The following is a 24,089-nucleotide window of genomic DNA, read 5'->3' on the forward strand; positions in this document are numbered from 1 at the left end:
AAAAAGAGCACCAAAAAAAAAAAAAAATATATATATATATATATATGAATGAAAAAAGTGAAGAAAAAAATCCCGAACTTCCCGTCCCCGATAACACATACATAAATTATCTTTCTTTAAACCGACTGGTGCTTGCAAGAGAGTTGTCTTGTTTTTGTTCTTGTTTACAGACCAGGGTGTATACCGAAAGATTCACAAAATCAAAAAGACCAAATTGTTGGCATCTACACTAAAGAAATGAGATAAAGAAATGAGATATTTTTATGATCTTTTGTTAAAGACTAGCCGCGACTTCTGTACTTAATCAAAGACATGATCGGACAAAAAGCAAGGGTTCAATTCATCCTTAGGCTTCTTCTAGTATCTTGTCGGTACGTTGTATTTCAGGTTCTCCTCATCTAACAAAATAATTGCATATATTATAATAATATAAATGTCAATGCACGCAAATGGCATTTTTTGCAGTGAATGCCACTACGGATATACATAGATAAAAAGTGTAAATAGAGGACGCTGCTCAGTAGCGACCACCAGTGGCACTTTCTCCGTCCGCGTTTGACGTTTATTTTTTATCTTTTTACCATAATTTCCTGTGTGTCAATGTTTGTAAGTCTGTCATCATGTCTGGTAAAACATGTGTATTCCGTGTCTTCTCGGTCATATTCGTTTTGTGTTGCATGACAGCCGTAAAATATCAGTCAGTTTTTGTGGTTTTTTGTTCCAGTTTCGTTGACAACAAGAGTAAAAGATGATTTTTTTTTTTGCTGTAATTTGCTGAATAAGAAATTATGAAGAAATTATGGTTGTGAATGACCCTGAAACGTTTTCTTTTATTCTTATTATTGTTTCTTTTATCTTTTATTTTTCATGTGACATATAGGCATTAAACAATAGATATAATAAAAATTATTGAAAGAACAGTAGTTTTCAAAGATTAACATTTTATTTTGTGTCATTTTGAATTTTTCACACTTGTTTTGCCTGTACAGTACTATCATATTATCATCAATCATTCTGGCGCCTTGGAAGGGCAAAGTAGTTTGGGCTTTATAGGATTAAAGAAAATGATCTATTGCATGTAATAGGTTTGCAGTCTGCTGTTTGTGTTGATCGTAACTTTCAATGAAATAAGTAATTGTGTCGTGAGATGTGTTTGTATTATCATGTTTATTGTAGTTATGTACAAATGTCAAAAGACAATTTCTATACATGTCCCATCATAGACCAAAAGATGAATCTGAATCTGTAAGGAAAACCTAATCCTCTCAAAGAATACACGTCATTTTTTTAGTGCTGCGTATTTCGGGGGGGGGGGGGGGGGGCAGAGATCAACAAGGTAATCTAGGCCTAAATGACAGCTCCCCCCCCCCCCCGCAACCCCGCATGAACACAAGGATATAAAAACCTTCGGAACTAACATGGGTGTTGTGATTTGTTACCCTATTTTTTCGATTTTTCCTTTTTTTTTTTGTCCAGGCCCAAAAACGTTTTGTTTTTGTTTTGTTTTTTGTTTTTTTTTGAGGGGGGGGGGGGGTTGCAGCCCCCAAACCCTATGGTGGCTGCGGCTCCAGTGGTTGGACAAGCTTTCTTTTTAGAGACACTATTAGTTCGGCATTATTAGATTCAGAAAATAAGTACAATTTTCAAAGAGATTTTCTCACTTCCCACTCAAGGCGTCCCCTCAAGCAGACTCGTGTCATACTCGAATGTTGAAATGTAAAAGCATTTTCCATTGCTCAGGTGCTGTAAAATTTCCTCCTCTTTCACGAAGTTATACGACATGATGCTATAAAATAAGCCATTCTGTCCAATATCCAAGTTTATTTGTGTGTATTGTTTGTTTTCTATTTGTGTGTGTTTTCCTCATCCCCCCCCCAAAAAAAAAACCCCAAAAACAACTGGTTTGACAAAGTGGAGGCGAGATAGTGGTACATGTGCGTGCGTGATCACAAGAGGGCGATATTCATATGCATGGAAAAGATGGGGTCAGGGATATTCCATTCTTTAGGGCTCACACGGGTAGATATTCCCCCGTGTGTTAACATTCAAAAATTATGTTTAAATAGCTGGGAGAAATGAAGTTTTTCATCTTCACTAACCTGAAAAAGTGAGATATAGGCCCCCATCCTTTCATTCATCACCAATCAGCTCAAACTCTGTCCAAGGGTTCGCAAAGCCAGATTACGAGTTCTTGTCACTAAAAAAAAAAAAAAAAAAAAAACCACAAAAAACACACATAAATTATTTTTTGTACATGCACCCAATCAAATTAGTCCCGTCAAATTCCATGAGAAAAGCTTTCATCTTCCAACCCAAACGCAGTTTGTGATAGAAAGATTCACACTCAATATCTGCAGCTATTCAGTTTGCCAAACTTCATTTCTGATTTTTAATTAATTTTTCTTCATTTATTTTTGTGATGCGGTCAGGGACATTCCGTTATATTTACAGGTGTGAGCCCTATTAATTAACAGGTAAGAGCCCTTTAGAATATAGCTGCTGATTGTGCAATAATAATGTCGGTAGGCCTACTGCCTTGTTATTATCTTGTGCAATGCATTTTTATCTACTTTCAGCCCCCTCCTCCTCCCCCCCCCCCCCCAAAAAAAAAAAAAAAACCGGGGGGCGGTAACGGAAAGTAGTACATAATATTATGTATTTTTATCATTCTTACCTTTGTTATATTCCAAATTTATTGTCATTGTCTTTTTCCTGGTGCGCACTCTCCGGCACTTTGTTGCACCTGTCAAGTATCTGCATGCGTCACAATGCAATTTGAATAAAATCCTTTAAAAATGTTATGTGCTGCTAAAAATCTGAACTTTAGATTATAATATATAGATTATGCTCATTGGAGTCAGATTTTCTGTGTTTGGTATGTGTTTGTGAGTTCTAGATGGTTAGCATCAAGGGAAGGATTTTCGATAGACCTGGGTTCGGGCAAATCGGTCTTTATTTCTTGTCTTGTTTATTTGTTTGTCTGTTTGTTTATTTATTTGTTTGTTTGTTTAATTCTGTATTTCAACGAGTATACTATAATAGGTGATCTAAAGTGACTTGTGTGAAGAGGGCATTGCTTATTATGATAATATTATTAGGTTTATAACGTATCGAACGGACCAAATATACCACGTTTCACATTGGTATCATCATCATCATCGTCGTCGTCGTCATCATGATCATGATCATCACCATCATCATCATCATCATCATCATCATCATTGTAAAAACTGAACATCGGCATGCTGATCTGTATTGGTTGTCTGTCTAGCTGTCTCTGTCTCTTCGTCTGTCTGTCTGCAACCTTTTGTGAATACTTTGTGGTAATGCAGTAAATGAAGTACAGTCTTACATTATTGCGTATATGCGTGTGTGTTTTGTATGTCGGTATGCGTATTTGTGTGTGTGTGTGTGTTTGTCTATCGATTGTGCGTGTGTGTATGGCAGTGGTATGACATAACGAGAGTGTAACACGAGTGAAAGGCCTTTACGAGTATAACTTCCTCCACAAAAAAAAAGATGAAAGAAAATTGACACTCCCACAAGAAATAAAAAATGAACACCGCAGGCACACGGCGCACGCAAACATACCCACAAAATAGTGTCCAATACAAATATAAGGAGTTTAGCATGTGCATTTACACTCAAACACACGTATAAACGTCTTCTTCTCGATTACGACATGCAAACCATGCATAACCAACCGGCAAGAAAAAAAGAATAACAGCAGAATCGACTCAAAAGAACAAGAATTATTATAAAGAGCGCATTTGTATAATATTAGAATCTTTCTTACAAAATAAATCATGTCAAATCGCATTATTAGCTTGCAAGAAGCCTAATCTAAGTTTTGTTAGATAAACTAATCTTTCCATGATACAGTCAAGATTCACCACGAGCTTGCGTGATTATTGTGAACTGGGCCATGGGGCAACTTAACATGTATGCATCATAAATCCATCGACAGTCATTATTAGCTTGAAATGAATGCCGGCTGAAAACTGACATTAACAAAGAAAGAATTTTGAATCTTTACTACTACAGTTCAAAATGTATTCGAGAAATCGATTTTTCCCTGCTTCCCTGAACATTTTTTTTTTTTAAATTTGGGGGGAAGTTTTCTGCATTCTGCGAAGAAAACAGCTATCCTGTCAATTATGATAAACATTTGATCAATTTTGATCCATTGATCCACTGATTCGCTAGCATAACACAAATTGACCAAGGAAAATGATATTTTATGTGAGTGCTTCATCGTTTCATATTAACATGATGGTTCACTGAAACGTAATGGAGGTATAAGGAATTCTGCTGAAGACAAAGTTATAGGTCATTGATTCAAAAAGTCAGAATTTTGACCCAATAAGCATGATTAATCAGGGACGTGTACATCCAGATATCAGTATTTTAAATAGTAAACTATGTTTTGGCGTGTTTTGGGATTTGATTGTTTGGAAGGCAGATATTTTTCCCCCGAAATCCTGGACGGAAATGCATGGGACGAAAATATCCAAGGATATTAGATGTTTTCCCATTTCCTAGGCTTCGTTTGGCACGTAGAGGAGAAGGTTTTCAGAATCCTGCAGCTCGGTGATTTTGTCCCTGCTAGCTGTGTTGAGCAAGATGTCACGCACCTGATCCGGGTTGAGCTGCGGGTTAAGGCCCAGGTGTACGGCAGCAGCTCCTGCAATGTGCGAGAACGGTCTCACGTGCGGTTAAGAAAAAGTCAATTTGTCTAATTCATTGTTTCACAGAATCACACGATAATAGCTAATATCGTGACTATGTAGAGAAAAAGAATCAGCAGTATTATACGGGACATGCAAATTAACCACCATTATTATGGACGGCAGTAGCCAATGCCCGTGTTATCATTGAATCTGTATGAAATCACAAAGTTGTATATACTTAAAAAAAATAAGCGATGAGTGGTCAATATTCTACTGTCACCATTGTCATCTGTCATTGTCAAGATGCTCTTCTCTCAAGAGTTCAAGTATCAAAGATTCAATATTACACTCAGAAGCAAAATGAAAACAACTGAACATTGAAACCAATGTTGTCACTGTATACTGATTCTGAGTAACATTGTGTATACCCCCTAGCATAATATAACACAATTAGAATATGATATGAAAGAGGACCACGTCAGACATGTTTAATAGTCTATCCAAATTCAAATTCAATCATTGTTTAGGAGGAGCAGCTATACCCGGGGAGCTATATCCCAACCACTTACCGGCGACGTGGGGGCAAGCCATGCTAGTCCCGCTCAGGGACCAGTAGTCAGTGTCAGAACGGTAGTTGGCGCTCAGGATGCTGCGGCCGGGAGCGAAGATGTCCACGCATCCGCCCCAGTTGGAGAAGTAGACTCGAGCATCGTCTGACTGGATGGCACCGACCGTTATCGCCTTCGGAAGTCAATGATAACGCGATGGAAAGTAATCACCCTGCCAACACCGACCTTAAACAATGACTTACGTTCACCCTACTCTATGTTCTATTCTATTTTGTTTCATTCATTCCGATATGAATTATGAATATACACTCATTGAGATAATTATAGACAAAAAAAAAATCAATTGCTATATAAAGGGTTCTTCGTTGAGATGTAGAAAAACAAATCAATTGCCATAAGGTTCTTTACGAGCCGGAAAACGGTGGTAATAACTATATTATTATGTATCCTGTATTAGCTTCTTGATCTCTAATTAAGGTAAACACTGAAACAAGCGAGATGGGGATTTGAAATGAACAAGAGGCTATAGGATTTGAACATGCCACCTATGTTTTCTCAGGGATTACCCACAATATCGCTTTTCTATGCCACAGGGCTGGGGTTGTGCCAAGCGCGACTTAGCGAAAAACCAACACAACCCTGTCCTCTACCCTGACGTGTAGACAGCCCTAGCTGGCGCTATTGGAGTCCAAAGAGTGGCTATCAAAGCGAAGCAAGCGCCTTGGTTTATCTGGCTTTCTTCGCTCACCAAATTTCGCTTCGATGTCGACTCTACGGACTCCAACAACGCCAAGAAGTCGACAAAAGTTAGACCACCACGTCCCTCGTGGATTATCTGAACCTACACTCATGAAAAGTATCTTCCTTGACGTATGATCAGTGAGTTCGTGACTACCCCTCGTTTTTCATTTAACAAAGCAGGACTTGGCGTCTGTCTGTCTGAGGTAACAAGGAACTTAGAGAGGGAGTATGATTGCCTAAATCATTCACCTGTGCAGCTCTTGCAGGTGAGGCTCGGCAGGCATCGTAGTCGCTGTTACCAGCCGCAACGACGACAGTTACGCCGGCGGAGTGCAGGTTTCTCAGAGACTCGTCAACGGCGCGGACTCCTCCGCCGCCGAGCGACATGCTCGCAACGGCTGGACGACGTCCGAACAATGCGACCCAGTCCATACCTGCAATGATAGATGATATGGTTTATGATTTATACAGATACTAGTAGATAGATAGATAGATAGATAGATAGATAGATAGATAGATAGATAGATAGATAGATAGTTGATACATATTGGTTTATTTCATCAAAAGGAGCAGCCAAGAGGCTGAATTGCGTGTCCTTGATGTAAATGTACAAACAAAACAATATACTGTTTCTCGTCCTCACACACACTGACACACACACACACACACATACACACACACACACACACACACACACACACACACACACACACACACACACACACACACACACACACACACACACACATACACACAGACACCTCTGTTGTTTTCAATAATCTTTATTTGATTTCTATAATTTCACATAACAAACACATTCATCTTGAATGTATAAACACAATATACAAACAGCAATGTTTAATAAACACACACACATACAAACATCACAAAACAATGATTGAGGAGAAAAACAACAAAAGAAGACGAGAAAAAAAAGAAAAAAAAAGACAATTGAGATGAAGCGAAGGAGAATTAAAACAAAGACGGGCAAGAGGAGAATGCTAACACCACATGAAGAAAAATAAGCAGAAGATGGAGAAAAAGAACAAAAAGACAAGGAAAAGGTGAAAAGTAAAAGCCGTCATCGTTGTACCATCTATAACAGCTGACCATGAACCCGACCCGTAGCAGCCAAGCACTCGCACGGCATAGACAAGGGCGGCCTTGGCCACTCCGTATCGCTTGCCTGCTATGGTACCCGCGCAGTGTGTGCCGTGACCCTGGCAGTCTCCGTCGTTTCCCTAATGAAGGAAAAAAGGAAAATCTCCGAAAGTTTAGAGGGAAGAGGGAATTTCCCCAAGTATACACTTGGGGCCAGCGGTCCATGACATTATTTTGTTCCTGCGACAATTTACTCCCAATGAAATAATTATGCATACGCTAAGCCAAACATATTTTTTTTCCAACAACAATAACCTTAACCCTGCTCCTAATCGTCACATCAAACTAAACCTAAAACCCTACAACAACCCTAACCCTAATGAACCGAAGTCCTTGGAGAAAAATAAGAGCAATATGTCGCAGCAGCAAAATGTTGTGTCACCGGGTCTGTTGAATGCTGCAAAAGGATAATGAAACTCTCATTGAAAGCTTGAGGCAAATCTGATCAAATCCTGTCAGAAGTTATGAACTTGAACAGTCTTAGTTAATTCTTTTTGTGCAGCCCTCTGTCAGCAGAACAGCTCAGAACGATGTAAAGAAATTGCAAAAGGACTTAAAGACAAATTGTATGTTCTATAAGGACATCGAAAGGAGGCTAATTGTCCTAGCTCCTTCAGAAAGCATACAGCCATAATATTGCTTGAATACATTAGAAATGTAAGAAATGTAAATTCCTTCATATTTTTTTCAGCAGTACTCACTTCTATGTTCTTAATCAACGAATTATGTTTTTCTTTTTGATCACAGTCATTTTGCAAAGGGAGTTCCCCCATCTCCCTCTCTCCCTCCCCCCCCCCCCCCCTCTCTCTCTCTCTTCCACTCAGTGTTGGTATACAACTAATGAGCAGTTCTAAGGGCATGTTAACCTGTTGCTGCGTGTCCTTAGAGATTAAAGAAACGACACAAACATTCCCTCAGATTAAAAACAAACAAACACAACCTTTTTTTTTTTTAATTGCGTGAAATCAAAACAACGATAGGCAGCGTCTTATGACTAAATAGATTACCAACAAAGTCAACAGTCTCAATCCGGCTTCGTACTTACTATGGCGTAGTTCATGGCATCGTAACTGAATTCGGCACGGTCTTCGAAGTCCTCATGGGTTGTCCTGATGCCCGTGTCGAGTACGTACACGTGCACGCCGCTCCCGTTTCCTTGAAAGAAAAAAGATATAATAAATGCAGCTATGTCAGGTATATATATATATATATATATATATATATATATATATATATATATATAAATCATATATATATATATATATATATATATATATATATAAATCATATATATATATATATATATATATATATATATATATGTGTGTGTGTGTGTGTGTGTGTGTGTGTGTGTGTGTGTGTGTGTGTTTGTGTATAATTATCATGTATACAAAAAAGTGTCAGTCTTTGTTCACACGAACTGAAGAGACGCCACGTATAGCGCATATTTTGTTCTCTGTCCACATTCGTTGAGACGTTTCAGCATAATCGTAGGCATGAGTATTCTTGTATCTATATTCACTTTATTTATCTCTTTTTGATATCGTTTTTCTATACGTGCTTAAAGGGATAGTACAGTATTAGTGGAGATGAGAATTGGGCTTTTAACTTTTTGCGAGATACCAAGAAAACACTTATGAAATAGTACAGAGCATACCATTTTAAGAGGAATTCAAAGTTTATTTGATGAAAATCGGGTTTGGAATTACTGAAACATCCGAAAACAAAGTAAAACAAAACGATCGTAAAAAAAAAAGTGTGGGTCACACACTTATTATAATCGCTCTGTTTTTGACATATCAGCTATTTCAAAACCAATTTTCATCAAATAGATATTGAATTCCTCGTGGAATTACATGCTCTTTCATAATTCATTAGAGGTTTCTCATTATTTCATCAAAAAATGTTAGAAACCTGAAATTAGGTCTCAACCAAAACTATGCGATCCCTTTAATTAGGGCGTCAGGTTGTCCAGAAAGTGTATCTCTTTACCTGCTCCCACAGAGTTGGAGACTTGCATTGTGTGACATCACGATCCCAATTAACAACTGAACAATAAAAAAAAAATGAAAGCAAGACCGCGAACTTAGTGCCTCGTCCTCCGTCTGAAGTTGAGCTTAATGCTCCTTTTGTTTGGTATGCTCGTTCTTTATTGCGAGCTTAATACTCTCTTTGTTTGGTATGCTCGCTATGCATGGTGGCACCTTTTGGCGTATCCAGTAACTCCAAATCAAGTTGAATGCAAGTATAATCATCATGTTACTCTCAAACTGCCGCTATGCATCGAAGGATAATGCTTGTTTGAACGAACAAAAAACCAAGACTACACAATGACCTGCCTTTTTAAAAGCTTACGAGAGGGTAGATTTATATCAAAAGCAGCCACACAGTCATCTGGTCTTGAATACCTTCACAGGGCCTATTCAGCCGACTGCATATACTGGATACAGCTGTAGGCCTATATAGAAACCCCGTTATAACGAGGTCCGCGGGACCGGCGATATTACCTCGTTATAACCGGTACCTCGTTATAACCGTACACATCAAAAACAAAGAAAACACATAAGCATGACATCATATATGCCCATCAATCAAACTTAAGAACGTCCTTTGCGTTGTTATTACACAATAATATGGATCGTTATTACTAAGAGAATTTAAGGGAAATTATTTGTGAATTGATACAAAAAAAAAGACGAACAAAGTAGGGGATGAAATGCGTTAGTTCTTTATTTTTCTTCCAAATGTCTCATCGCATAATAGTTGTTCATACATTCTTGAGAAGTGAAAAATATTTGACAAGATTGAATTTGAAAGGTTGTGATCCTTTTTACACAAATCTGTACCTGTTGGTGCCCAGCGGGAATGCGATGATTTCATGAATCATTTCGGCCGTCATGGCTGTAGTCTTATACAATATACACTTGTACTTTGTACATACGCGATCAGAGATGTTGTTTTACTTTGGTTGCGCATCATCTTGTATTGTATCATTCTAATGTGTGTGAGGGTGTTTGACACTTATACACGTGTGCAGACTTTCGGTTTAGCACTATCTATACGTTAGAAAAGTAATTCAAAATAGATCAAAACTAATTATTATTAGATCAAAACTAATTATTATTATATCATTTTTTTCTTCTATAATTTTACATCTACATGTGTAACATACAGTGGATTGCACGAAACATTGTCACTTACTGCTGATCTACAGTGAAGTAGATTGGTTTGGAAATTATTCCCATCGTCCCATCTATTACATTGTAATTAGAAAAATTGTCATCAGTGAATTCAGTGGTCAAGCAGAATAAACGTGCAGAATACCTATTTATTGCTTTATCGACTTGATTAATTGTTATTTGTTTGTGTGTGTGTCTAATCATTCCAAGATTTTGCAGTTGTAGTCAATTTCAATCCAACAAAAGAAAATTTCATTGCCATAATACGAAGTATACATTTGACAATAAACATTGCTTGACAATTTTTTTTTGTAAGAAATACATCTAGTTCATAAGAAATATAGCATGTACAGTAGTGTACGAATGATTACATCGATTTTTATTTTTGTATTTTATTTTATTTATTTTTGCAATGGTGACAAAAAGTAAAATAGCAATAAGAAACTATGATAAAAAAGAGCTTGTGATGTATTTCTATACTGAGTTAAAATGAAAGTTTTAGACATGGATAACTCGAAAAACAATCAGCATACCAATATCATGTCCATTTTTTAGATTTAACTGATAAAAAGCATCATACAAAAGCATCAACAGAAAGAATAATTTCATTTCATTGTTTGTATTAATTTTGTTACATTTATGAAATTTCTCAATATAGGAAAGAATGTGGCACCTATCGGAGTGTAGCTGTCGTCCAGCGGCAGATCTCTCTGATTGATCCGGTCCAGCCCCCAGATCTCGGAGGCATGGGCCATTCCATCCTCCTCTACGTAACTCACACCAGGGAGGGATCGCACCTGTTACATCAACAAAGAAAGGTGGAGGGATGGGGTGGAAGCAGAAGCGACAATACCACATATAGGGAATCAAGTCAGCATTGTTTTTTAACATCGTTAAAAAAAAACATGAGCACTGAAGTCTTGTTTAATATTTTACCTTAATTTTGTCTGAAAATCCTATCGCTTTTGCCTTGAAGTAATCTATTTCATAACTGTCATAACAAAGTTTGAGTAATTTATGAATAAAATCATCTAGTTCATTGATATGCGACAATCTTCACCTACTGCTTCTTTATGCAAACCGGCCACGCCTAACCGCATCGGACTGACGCTGACAATCACAAATCAACTGCATTGTGATCTTATCCTGAATCCATGTCGAGACTAGACATCAGATTTGATTGTAATTTACTATTACAAGCACATACATTGTGTGTGTGTGTGTGTGTGTGTGTGTGTGTGTGTGTGTGCGTGTGTGTTATTTCACTGGGACCATTGCTAGGTCAGTCGATGATTGAGATCAACAGCTGCGTTCACACTGGCAAAAGGTTGAGATCGATGATCGCAATCTTAAACTTCGCGATCTTTTGCCAGTGTGATCGCGGCTTTTGTGTGCCTGATTGTTCTTCCGTGCACAATGATGCACATTAACATGGAAACCAGGAAAAGAACGTAACAACGCCGGTTTTCATTGTTTGGTATTACAAGGAATAATGAGGCTCATGAAATACGGGGATTATGCATTAAAAAATATTGGTAACGATGACAGATCACCTTTCTAATTTGTTGACTCGTAATTGGAAATATCAAGAGGCGGATGTTTAATTGACTTACCAGGGAGACTGCTTCCTGAGATAGAGAAATGGCAAACCCATTCAACACGCTCCTATACTCCTTGATAGGGTTGTTGAACTGTATGCCCTTGGCATGGGTCTCGGTTCGGAGCGTCTGCAGAACGTCTGGTCGTGAAACACCGTCCTATGAACATGATGAAACTATGAGTATTAGCGATGATCAGAGATTAACGTAATCTCTTTTGTACTCTCTAAGAAAGATCGAGTGAAAATATTCACTCTTGAAGGAGTGAATACAAAAAAGAGTGAATTTAGAGTGAAATAAGAGTGAATTTTGAGTGAAAATGTTCATTTTCAGTCGTTTTGGAGTGACCTCATTACCAGGGATCACACGAAGATTTTGGAGTGATCCCTGAGGTCACTCTAAAACGACTGAAAATGAACATTTTCACTAAAAATTCACTCCAATTTCACTCTAAATTCACTCTTTTTTGTATTCACTCCTTTAAGAGTGAATATTTTCACTCGATTTTTTTTAAGAGTAGAAAATAATACTATCATTATTCAGTGCACTATTTACATACATCGAAAATTAATTTGGGGTTTTTGCGTACAGTCCTATAATTTTTATGAAATCAAAATTTCAATATAATGATCAATAATTATACACATAAGTGAAATTACTTCGCATCCTGAAAGCTAACGACCATTGATCACCGATTGCATTCTATTACTTCGTGCTATACAGCTGTCACCATGCAAAATTTTATTCGCCCAGAATTGCTTGCATTACATTGTTGCTTTTGATTCTCCGACTTTTACAATTTATTATAGTGCTTCTGACAAAAAAAAAAAAATCTTATCTTCATTTCTGTAGTCTAAACTACCAATGATGTCTTTTTGCGTGTAGTGGTCAACATTTTACAATAAGATTAGTAGTAACATAATGCTATTGTTATAAGTTAGAAGTGTTCAAGTTCAAATAATGTTTACCTTCAGCACCACAATGTACTGATTCTTAATAGCCTCCTTGGTCCTGTACAACGGAGCCCGATGAGAGCGGGCTGCCAGTGTGGTTGCACAGAGTGTGACCGACAGCACCAGTATCACACGGAATGCTATCATGGTGATCAGACTCCTTTAGTAAATTGTACCTGAGAAAAGATACATTATATTGCACGTTCTACAATAATTTAATGATATAATGAAAGTAGATTATAGATGAATAGATTAGAAGAAATAAATCAACTTTCTGACCTGCCCCCACCCCGCTTTATTGGAGAGGGAAACGTGCGGGGGGGGGGGGTTGCAAGACCTATTATGGAAGATGAAAGATCCCTTGCAATTAATCCACTTCACAATAACTCGGTAGAAAATCCCACAATCATTATGATAATTACTGATGAAATAATCACTATGAAACAGTCCTTAATTCCTTACTGAAACATGATGTATTTCTACTGATTATGTGACATTATAATTATTATGTTAGAATACCATCGACGTTCATTGTATTACCCATCATGTGTATTGTTTGGAAATGAAAATAAAATATGAATGAATGAATGAATGAATGAATGAATGAATGAATGAATGAATGAATGAATGAATGAATGAATGAAAACATGCCGATCATTATTTGTAATAATCATTCTCCTATGAAACTATGAAACTGAGACAAAAATACTCATTATTGTAATCATTATAGAACGTCTTCTGTGACGTGCAGTATAAATAGAAATTGCATCCAAAGGTGTTTGGGAGTAGGTGCCTTATAAAGTCCATATAGGCCTACGTGAATTTAGATAATGATTATTAAACATGATACCAAAAGATATAGAAACAAACATCATGACTGATACAATAATGTTGACTGCATGAGTGCCCATTTATATACAAATCACATGATTTTTACAATTCGATTCTGGATCATCATGTTGTTCCCCAAAGCTGTATTACTACTAAAGTATTAATCTCGGTTGTATACCAATGGACCTCACTCAGTATACTGCAGAAATATCTTAGGGAAAATTAACTAAGATAATAGTACTGAAGGTGAGCTGTTGACTAAAAAAAAATACACTGCATGTAAGGAGACCGCACTCTCAGCTTGTCGCCGTCAAAGACAAGAATGAAGTATTCATCATTTCTATCTTTAGTCATCCACCAATGAAGCGTGATTTGATATAATCATTTCATAAAAGTCATATCAGAAGAACCGGTACTATTGCTTTTAGTGCGTCATTCATCTTCTTTTTTAGACGCGACTCTCGATGATCAGAGTTAAATTTCTTATTTACGCGTTTTTCAAATTCCACACGTGAAATCGTCGAAAACAGACTTCTTGGTCTATATAGGCCTATACACATTCACCACTCAAATCATTCTAAAAAAATACATAGGGTTATGAAAAAAGAAATACCAACAATATAGGCCTAATATATACTATAATATACAAATCTCTTCAAGAAAATTGTACTCACAGATAAATCGGGTCGATCTTTATAAACCGCTCCTCCTCCCTGAAACTCGCTGTGTAATCGAAACAATGAAGGGACTTAATTGCTATATAGCTGGTTTGGGAGTTTTATTGAACTGTGTTCGATTCGTACGGTAATTAGAACCAATGGTCCATCGCACAGAGGGCTTGCAAAAGAAATGTAAGGTGTTGTGATTTTGATCGGTGCACACCCTAAACAAACCTTACGCGATAAGAGTTGAGGATAATTAGGTTTTGTCTCTCATTAAGTTCTATCACTGTGCCCTATTTGCTGAGGAGCCAGGAGCCTCCTCGTCCGGTCATTAAGCATGCAGCTAATGGATAACTTCTGCTGATAATAGTGTTTGATCTTAATTGTATATACGGATTTTCTCTGTGTTATACGAATTATACTGTGCCATGCATGGGTCTCTACTTTATTGAGATACTTATGTTATAGTCTCGGCCTACACTGTACGGTGCATTCTAACTTATATATAGTTGCAACGACTGTATGTCATCTAAACATTATACATGTACTAGAATGTATATATATATATATATATATATATATATATATATATATATATATATGTATATATATATATATATGTATATATATATATATATATATATATATATATATATGTATATATATGTGATAAAAACCTAAAATGGCAATAGATCTAAAAAGCTTTATCCTGGCGAGGAAAGCGCATGATTTAGAAACAAGACAGGTTAGTGAGAAGAGTCGTCTTGCCGGGATCGGTCATTGTTTGCAAAAGCATGCCCGATTCTGAAACGATTCTTTCCTACCCTTTTCACCTTCCGCTCCCCGGCAACTGATGAAGAGAGCGGTGTTTTGGGACTAACCTGTTTTTCAATTTCAGTTGTTTTTTTGGCTAACTCCTGTCGGAGTACATATATATATGAACATATATAATATGTATATGTATATGTACATATATAATATGTACATATATATATATATATATGTACATACATACATATATATATGTATATGTATATATATATATATGTATATGTACATATAAATGTACATATATATATATATGTACATACATATATATATATGTATGTATATATATATGTACATATATATATATATTTAGATATATAGATATATACAAATGATATTATATATGCATACATACATCCATGATGGATGCTGTATGAATAAAAAAATGATTTGCCTATCAACATCGTCATTCGTATACGGTCATTCATAATGATGGCATTTTATACATGTCCTTTGCTCATTATTATTGTATCTATGAAATATATATATGTATATATATATATATGTATATATATATTTGAGATATATATATATATATATATATATATATATATATATGCATATATCAAATCCATCAAATCGTCAAAAAAAAGGGGGGAGGGCTGAAACCTTCGTTTCTCACAAAGACAGTCAACAGTAACTGCCCCCTCCCCCCCCCCCAAAAAAAAAAAGTTTTGTCAAGCCCACCGGAAGGGAGGGGAGACAGGATCGCCTGCGGCGTCTGTCCGTCCATCGCCCGTGCGTAGCGCCACAAAAACTTAAATTACTTTGTACTGAGTGCTTCAATGTCAATCAAACTTGGCGTGAAAAGTGTTTATGCAAAGTTACACATATTACCAAACAGGAAGGTCACCTTAAGGTCAGAGTTCATAGGCAGGGGTCAACGAACTTTAAGGGGCCAATGTTAAGTTTTTACGGCGCGTTACGTTTCGATTATGGCTCATAACTTTTGATTGGTAGGGCTGTTTGGAACCAAACTTGGATGGTAGGTGTCCCTTGAGGAATTGAAGGTCAAAACAAGGTCAAAGGTCACAGTATTGGGTCAACAAACTTTTAGGGGCCAATGTTAAGCTTCTACAGCGCATTTCGATTATGGCTCATAACTTTTGCTCGGTAGGACTGTTGGCAACCAAACTTTGATGGTAGATATCTCTTGGGGAGTTGTAGATAATCGCAAGATGAAAGGTCACAAACAGGGGTCGATTAGGGGCCATTGATGAGTTTTTATACAGCACTTCATTTTGACATGGCTTATATAAACACTTTTGCTCGGTAGGACTGTTCTGTTATAGTGACCAAACTTTCTCTTGGGGAGTTGAAGATCACCACAAGGTCAACGGTCACAGATTTTCCCTATGTATAACAGAGTATTTTTTCTCTTTTTTCGATCATGTTCTTTACAACACTCAAATTATTGTATGTACACCATTTTTTGTCAACCATATGACATTTTCACAATTATTGAATTAATATACTGTTCCATGTTCTATTCTGGGCAATTTTCTTTGCTAATAATTCTTCGTTGTTATATATACAAAGCTCTTGTTGTAGTAGCACTTGATTGATGCAAGTGATTGTGTTGAGGCACATTTTTGTTTGTTTGTTTGTTTGTTTGTTGTTGTTGTTGTTGTTGTTTTTTTGATGAGCGAGACACAATACGGCACTTACCTTGTTCGGTACAAAGAAATCATGGATTATTATGTTGGGTGGCGCCATTTCCTACATCAGGCCTACTCCAGCGCTGATCTTCATTGTAGAGTTCCAATGCTCACACCCGTAAGCGTGGCAGCAGGTTGATACGCAATTAAAGGTTTATTCCCTCGCTCTCAAAGCAAACCGTAGGCCTACCTTCTAGATGATCTATAATGAAACAAAGCTATTAACCTGGGTCATGACAGAGAAGGAGCTGGGGAGGCTGCAGCCACCCCCACACACATTACTTGTGGCACTTATTACAAAAAAACAAAACAAAAACAAAAACAAACCAAACAAACCCAGACAAACCAGAAACCTAACAAACAAAACAAACCAACAACACAAAACACAACACACAGCTAATACGAAATATGTGTTCAAAACTCATGTCTTTTCGAGGGTTCCGCCCTGAGATCTCTTCCAACAAGCTGGGAGGACTAACGCCCCCCCCCCCCCCACCCACACACACACACACACACACACACCACATAGTACCCTTGCTACTACGTGAAGGAGCTCGTCTACTGGTATACGTGTACCAAAGAGGTTCTATCTCTACTCTCAGCTCCTTTGACGTGTGTACTTATCTTCCTGGATCCGTGGAGGGAGATCCCTCACAAGATTGACATTTTGAGGATACCATAGTTGGCCTGGTCTGTCATGAATATTCATCATGGGCTATTGTACACTGCCTGCACACAACCGCGCGTCAAACGCGGGAAATTCGTTTCGTCTGTCAGTGCAGTCGCGAATCGAAGTATCGCAAGTACGTTACATACGTATAGCTAGTAGCTAGGAGCTCTACCATAACTTCACATACGTGCGTGATCGCGGGAAATCGAATACGCTATCTGTGATAAGTTTGGCCCTTGTTAATTTGCAGCTTTCTTCCTCTCTCCAAGTAAGGTAGAGCAGAATTCTTCAACAAGCAGTGATGTCGCATTTCGAAGCAAAAGAATGTGTGAATTTCGACAATATTTCAGCGTCGTCAACGCGCCATCGTGACCATCATTTCAGTCAACGATTTGACGGTTCTCGAAAATCTTCTAACGTTAGTGAGTCTCGGTCAGCGTCCGACCGCTATTCCACCCGCCATGCAGATTGTAATGGACACAACGAAGCGGGCAGATACGACAATGGAAAAACGCGCCGTTCCTTCTCAGGAAGGAGAAGGTTAGTGAATCATGCAATTTCTACGATCGAGAAGCTCTGCTCCTATCCTATAGCCTAGACATTAAGCTAAATCAACTTCATAACCAATCAATATCAATACTTAACAAGTTTATACAATTTAATAATATAGAGCTGCAGAGTTGGGATAAAAATTAAGAATGAAATTTAGAACATTTTTTTTTTTTTTTTTTTTTTTTTTGGGGGGGGGGGGCATTAAATTTAACCCGTTAACAAGTTAAATTGTTTACTTGGATAAGTTGGAGCCCCAAAAGCCCCAGCTAGAATTTTAATACTGTACCATGGCATAAAAAAAGTACCCATATCAGTGATTTATATAGTGAATTGGTCTAACGTTAGCTTTCTATCAAATGTCTATTATAGGCCTAACGTTACAGTACTTGTGGCCATCGGATAGGCAATGATGCAGTGAGTAACTTTACACAGCCCTGTTGCTGTAACGTTGCAGACTTTGCAACAACTTCACGATGTCTGGTCGGGCTAGGTTTAGTGGCTCTGACATTAACATAAGTCAAAATTAACAATGCTAGTTAGGATAGTGGTAGTGCCATATGTGTCAGTGAGTGTCTCTAAGTTGATATTATGACAGCTACAAAAATTCCAGTGTAACATTTACAACGACAAGAGAAGGGAGTGAGTGTAAAATTAAGTCCCAAAGTCAAGAATTTGGCAGCAAGATTTGCCCTCTCAGTCACTGTCAGTATGATGCTATGCGTAGACGTACTCACCCGCGTCTCAACTTTGTCAATTTGACTATTTAATTTTGTTTTGTGTACAATTTATTTCATGCCCATTTAGGTCAAAGGAAAATAACAGACCTGAGCAGCAGAGGCGGGAGGACCGCCTTGATTTCAGGAGTGACTCTGAAAGGGACGATCGCGGAGGCCGAGGGCGGAGAGACAAGCGATCTCGCCACGATGCTAGGGAGAGAGGAGACACAAACCAGTCAAGCTGGCACCGATGCAACAGGTCAGCATAAAAATGAGAAGACACAAAATAAAAAACAAAAAAACCCACAAATGTGTGATACTGAATATGCTTACCACCAAGTGAGGTATTGGTATTATGCAATTTATACAATTTATTTCATAAAATTTCAAATGGTTCTTTGTACAGTATTGAAGCATAAATAAAATGCATCTAATGATCACAAGCATGATTCCTGAAAAGGATGTAGACATCTAACATCGTTACACTGTTTTCCTGAAATGGCTTCCGAGACACTTGTAAAACTATTTGTTGTACCAGACAGTCAAATGTGTGTCAGAAGCAAGTAGCCTTGCCCTATGCTTTCATTCCATGTGTTATTTTCCTTCAGGAAGTCCCATCGTTGGTCAAGCGATAGACGAAAGGGTAGTGATGATGAAGGAGCCAGGACACCCTTTGTACTAACGCTTGATGAGATGGAGTACCCTCCCCTTAGCTCTGATGATCAAAGGTATGATACCACACACCAAACTTGCTTTATTTCTTCTCCCCCACCCCCCTTTTGTTATTCTTACATCTTTATCTTTAACGGCTGGCTAATCTATTTTACCCGTGGGACATAATTTTAGCTTTTTATGCCTCTACAACCTTACATCATTTGTGATAATTCCTGATTTGGCTTTAATCTGACAATCATGTGAAAGAAGGCATTGAGATATAAAGATATTTATTATTGAAAAGTAAGTCTGAAAGATTAGAGTGAATCATATGACAGAATTGTTACTTTCTGTAAAGAAAGAAGTGACACTGAAAAAAAAAATAATGTAATTGATTGTATTGATAAAGCTTACTTCAACACGCTAGTTCCCGTAGTGTCAAATAGGACCCAAACATCAGAAAGCTTGCAAAAGTCATGGTTTCATGTTCCTCAAGGCATGAAACTATGTATTCTTGGAGTAACAAGGCTGATTTGCTGATGCTTTTTGACAGATGTACATTGTTTTGCTATCTTCAAACTTTGGGAACATATAGTTCCCTTTTTCCTGTCCTGAGTTGCCCTCCATTTTCCTCCCATCAGGTACATTATGTGTGAAAGTTTGCGTGAAAACCATTAATTATCAGAAGCTTTGAAGACAGTCTGCAGTAGCTTTGAGACTCTGACGCAGTCGTGAATGAAATGCCTTTAAAGGATGTGATACTGTTTAACCTCCATCTTAGGGATAATCCTTCATCAGCTGGTTGGCTCTGAGTTTTAAATCCCCCTTTTGTTTCACTCACAATAAAGGGTGATCCCCAGAGCTTGAATAGACCCTCACTTCCAAGTGCTTTTTCTCAGAAGCTGTATTCCCAAATCTTTGATCTTCTATCATTTTGGTGGGTTTATGGACAGCTATATTATCAGGAGTTATAAATCACTTGATAAAAGTGAGATTTTTTTTTTTTTGCTTTTGCTTCGCAGACTCTTGGTTTGATTGAAATATATTTCATCGTGTATTTTTATTTTTATTTTTTTTGATGGTTTCATGAATGTGCATGTAGTCTCCCATATTCAAGTTTGTTAAAATTTTGTGAGGGTTAAAATTTTGTAAGACTTTGGCAGAATCATTGTCATCATCATTAATGTCATTGTCATTTTAATTTGAATTTTATGTTGGGAGCCCACACACCCCGTCGCAGATCCCATCCAAGTACAGGAAGCTGTCCCAGTCCAGTGGGGACTGGGCCAGCCAGGTGGAGGAGTACGAGGCCGGTGAGTTCCGTGCCTCCCAAGACTTGCAGCGACACAGGAGGCGCCTGGAACTCTTGTCTGAGTCCAGCTCCTGTAGCAACGACGACCAGGAGAACAAGTGAGATTTTTTTCTTCTTCTTTGGAAGCTGTCATTGAATTGAATTAAAGAGATACACTACTTCATGCTCAAATTAACTTAACAGAAGATTAAATGATAAAACATTAAGGCAGTCATATGTACCACAAAGTTGTATGTTGCATTTTCCATCTGAGAAGATGGCTGGATAGCCCATATTCAGCTGCACTAGCTGGTCTTTCGTGGGGTCCAATTGGATGTGAGGCAGGACTACTTCAGCGGGTTATGCACCTTACTCTTTGCAATTAATGACTGAAGCGGGATCTTATGTGCATGAATTTAGTTGTGACTCTCTCACACACAGGACCTCCATTTAATGTCCTATCTGAGAGACAGAGTGTTTTGCCTCTTGCTAGAGGGGACGGCATGATTACGTACAACATTGCTCAGTTAGATTCGGGAATCGAACCTGGGTCCTTTGGATCTAGAGGCACATGGGCTACCGACTGAGTCATGTCACTGCCTTAAAGTTCACTTTGTCATTAATGGCTGTTTGGCAATTCAGTTAACTCTTCATTCATTCAAATGCTCTTTATCTTCCATACAGGGAAGAAGCCAAGAAGAAACCCACTGAATATGAAAAAGACACAACTGTTCTGATGCGCAGACAGAAGCAGATTGATTATGGCAAGAACACCGTTGCCTATGACAGTTACATCGCCACAGTTAAGAGGTAAGCACTCCCTCCTTTGTTAAGTCAAGCCCATTTCTTTTCTCCTGATGACTACTGTGCTGCTGGTGATTGAAATGTGTAGTCAAACTTCTGAAATAAAAATGGGAACTTTGATTTTATTGAAACTCCTCTTTCTGAAACAATTGGCAGATATATGCGATTGACCAGAAAAAAAAAAGACCGATAAAAAAAAAATTGAGCATGGGCAGACTAACACATTTATTTAATTCACACCATGTTGTATACAATTTTCCTCCTTCCAAGCAAATCACAGTGTCCTGGGGGAATTTTGCAGTAAAATTATCATCCTGTCATAAAATTAGCAAATTAGCACCAGTTGAATTCACATAATACTAGAAAAAGACTGAATGCAGTTGGTTAGATTAATCAAATCTGCACAGACTTACGGGGAAATAAACAAAAATTTGCCAATTTCAGAATGAAATATGACCTGTAATCTTAAGAATGTGATGCCAATTCAAAATTTAGTTATGAATTTTACAATAAAGAGGCTTTTACCAATTGTGCAACTGAAACAAACAGTAACAATTGTATATAAAAAAAAGGTCTCAAATGTAACTCTTTTAGTCCATCTTAGAAAACACAAACAATTATAGAAACAATTATTTTTTTAAAAAGGACACCATCAAGCAAAAGGAAATGCAGTTATAGGGACATATGAGTTTAGTCCCAGTTAATTTGTGACATATTTTACATAGTCTCCATCATAGTGTTGACGTCGTTATTCTGCCACTTGGACTCAGTATTCATATGCCCATACTCTTTTTCAATCTTGCAGGAAGCACAGAGTGAAGGGCAAGCACCCATTCACACCAAACAAGTTCCAGATAGCCAGCCGCCGGTCGTGGGACCAGCAGATCCGTTTGTGGCGCATCAAGCTGCACGAGTATGACCCCCCAGAACTCCTTCAGGTCAACAGCAAGGAGGCAACGTATGTTTTTCTTTTTAACATTATGTAACATAAAATGACATTGGAACAATGTTTTTATCACGCTTAAGAATGAGTATATGTGGGAATGTATCTTTACCTTTTATATGATAAAGAAATATAACTTTTTTGTGTGACACATATTGAAATAGGACATTTACCTGGAAGAGGCTGCCCTTTGTAGAACACTATTATTGAATTATAAGACTTAAACCACACTCATTAAGATGCACAAAATATGGCCTAACAAGGGTAATGATTTATGATTTTAAATGGTCTATATGAATACTAACACTAAAAAGGCAGTATCATTTCCAAATGATATTTCCCATCATATGCAAAAGAAAATAATAAAATTTCTAATGCAAATTGTAACAAAAACTAATCTAGAAATGTACCAATATATGACACATTGCCACTGAAATATTTGCCATGCAAGCTTTTGCCTAAGATTTGATCCTCAAGGAGTCCTGTAGTTTTTGTTTCAGGTTGCTCTATTTACATTGTATTGCTACTACACCTGAATTTCATACCTTTCTTTTTGTTGTTGTGTAAAGCCAATAGATGATACATGTATTATTTATACTCAGGAAACCTTTGATGAAATGTTTTCACTACAGGAAATCCTTGGTGTTCGATGACAGCTCATCCCAAGGGTCCATGGAATCTGAGACTAAGATAGAGAACGAACTCATGAATACCTCCATCACCTCTAGTATCAGCGACTGCTACCTTGCAAGCGATGAGAGCAGCCACCGGTCCACGCCCGTCACCGAACTCGAAGCCATGACAACGCGCTCCAGCACAGCGACGAGCGATTACCTTTGCCTCGCGGATGACGATGACGGTGATGACACGCTGACGGGTTTCCCAGACCAGCCTGTCCTCGGCATCAAAATACCAACTCCGTCCTCCACGCCCGCCGAACCCAGCAACTGCCCTGCCTCACCCCCGCTGGACACCAACGACCTCATGGCTGCCCTAAAGAGGGTTATTGTCACCCAGCACTCTGTGATACACAACAACCACCTCAACAACGTGCCCCTCTACACAACGTTTGCCGGCTCCAATAACAACAACAGCACCATGAGCTTGACTGGCTGCAACACTGCCCCACTGATCCTGCCGCCCCCACCACCAAAGCAGGAGGTGCGTCCTGCCACCATCTTCGATGGATTCGACCTCGACGAGTGCTTTCTGCGAGATGACGAGCTCATGGTCGATGCATAGCCATTGCGTGAGTTTTGCTCCATGTTAGCACTGTGGTGTGTGCTTAGAAGATGATAGCCCCATCGAGTATTCCAATGGAGATATTGTTTGCGGAATATTGTAAAATTAATGGCAGGTCCCCCACAGCTTCAGAAGAGGTATCCAGTGAACTCAATTCTTGGTGAAAGAGCTGAGACAAAGCTAATTCCACTGCAACTTTTCACATTAAAACATGCAAAATGTAATCTTACCTGTTATGTCATCTGATTAGAAGAGTGCGCTGCTTTGTAAGCAGCTTACTCTACTTTTTGATAAAAGACTGAAGTACATTTTTGGTGCACATGAAATGTTTCGGGTATGGAAGTGAAAATTCACACCATTTTCCAGT

General features: G+C 38.0%; 2 protein-coding genes across 2 annotated transcripts; one reads left to right on the forward strand and one right to left on the reverse strand.

The window, feature by feature from the left end:
- Positions 1-4,538: 4,538 nt before the first annotated feature.
- On the reverse strand, positions 4,539-17,695 carry LOC139735301 (aqualysin-1-like). Its single transcript, XM_071646058.1, has 9 exons — positions 17,667-17,695; positions 12,887-13,031; positions 11,934-12,077; positions 10,994-11,117; positions 8,187-8,296; positions 7,074-7,221; positions 6,230-6,414; positions 5,240-5,411; positions 4,539-4,684 (listed from the first exon to the last, which is right to left on the reverse strand). Exons 1-9 carry the CDS (start codon positions 17,693-17,695, stop codon positions 4,539-4,541), a joined length of 1,203 nt encoding a protein of 400 aa, XP_071502159.1.
- Positions 17,696-17,821: 126 nt separating this feature from the next.
- LOC139735302 (uncharacterized) lies at positions 17,822-23,722 on the forward strand. Its single transcript, XM_071646059.1, has 7 exons — positions 17,822-18,060; positions 18,877-19,047; positions 19,397-19,516; positions 20,664-20,852; positions 21,418-21,543; positions 22,343-22,495; positions 23,113-23,722. The coding sequence occupies exons 1-7, from the start codon at positions 17,822-17,824 to the stop codon at positions 23,720-23,722; spliced, it is 1,608 nt and encodes a 535-aa protein (XP_071502160.1).
- Positions 23,723-24,089: the final 367 nt, after the last annotated feature.

This window comes from Diadema antillarum, unplaced genomic scaffold (assembly GCF_040938485.1).
Source record: "Diadema antillarum isolate AM-2024a unplaced genomic scaffold, OU_Dant_1.0 seq00000569_RagTag, whole genome shotgun sequence".
In the NCBI taxonomy this organism is placed as follows: Eukaryota; Metazoa; Echinodermata; class Echinoidea; order Diadematoida; family Diadematidae; genus Diadema; species Diadema antillarum.

What these genes read in the sequence shown, in the direction of transcription:
- LOC139735302 (XM_071646059.1), top strand. Translation starts at nt 17,822, where the DNA reads ATGTCGCATTTCGAAGCAAAAGAATGTGTGAATTTCGACAATATTTCA. An exon ending in AGCTGGCACCGATGCAACAG is followed by an intron (nt 19,048 to 19,396) that starts GTCAGCATAAAA and finishes ATTTTCCTTCAG; the next exon opens with GAAGTCCCATCGTTGGTCAA. An exon ending in TACATCGCCACAGTTAAGAG is followed by an intron (nt 21,544 to 22,342) that starts GTAAGCACTCCC and finishes TCAATCTTGCAG; the next exon opens with GAAGCACAGAGTGAAGGGCA.
- LOC139735301 (XM_071646058.1), bottom strand. Translation starts at nt 17,695, where the DNA reads ATGGTAGAGCTCCTAGCTACTAGCTATAC. An exon ending in AGTACATTGTGGTGCTGAAG is followed by an intron (nt 12,078 to 12,886) that starts GTAAACATTATT and finishes TCATGTTCATAG; the next exon opens with GACGGTGTTTCACGACCAGA. An exon ending in CGACAGCTACACTCCGATAG is followed by an intron (nt 8,297 to 10,993) that starts GTGCCACATTCT and finishes TTTTCTTTCAAG; the next exon opens with GAAACGGGAGCGGCGTGCAC.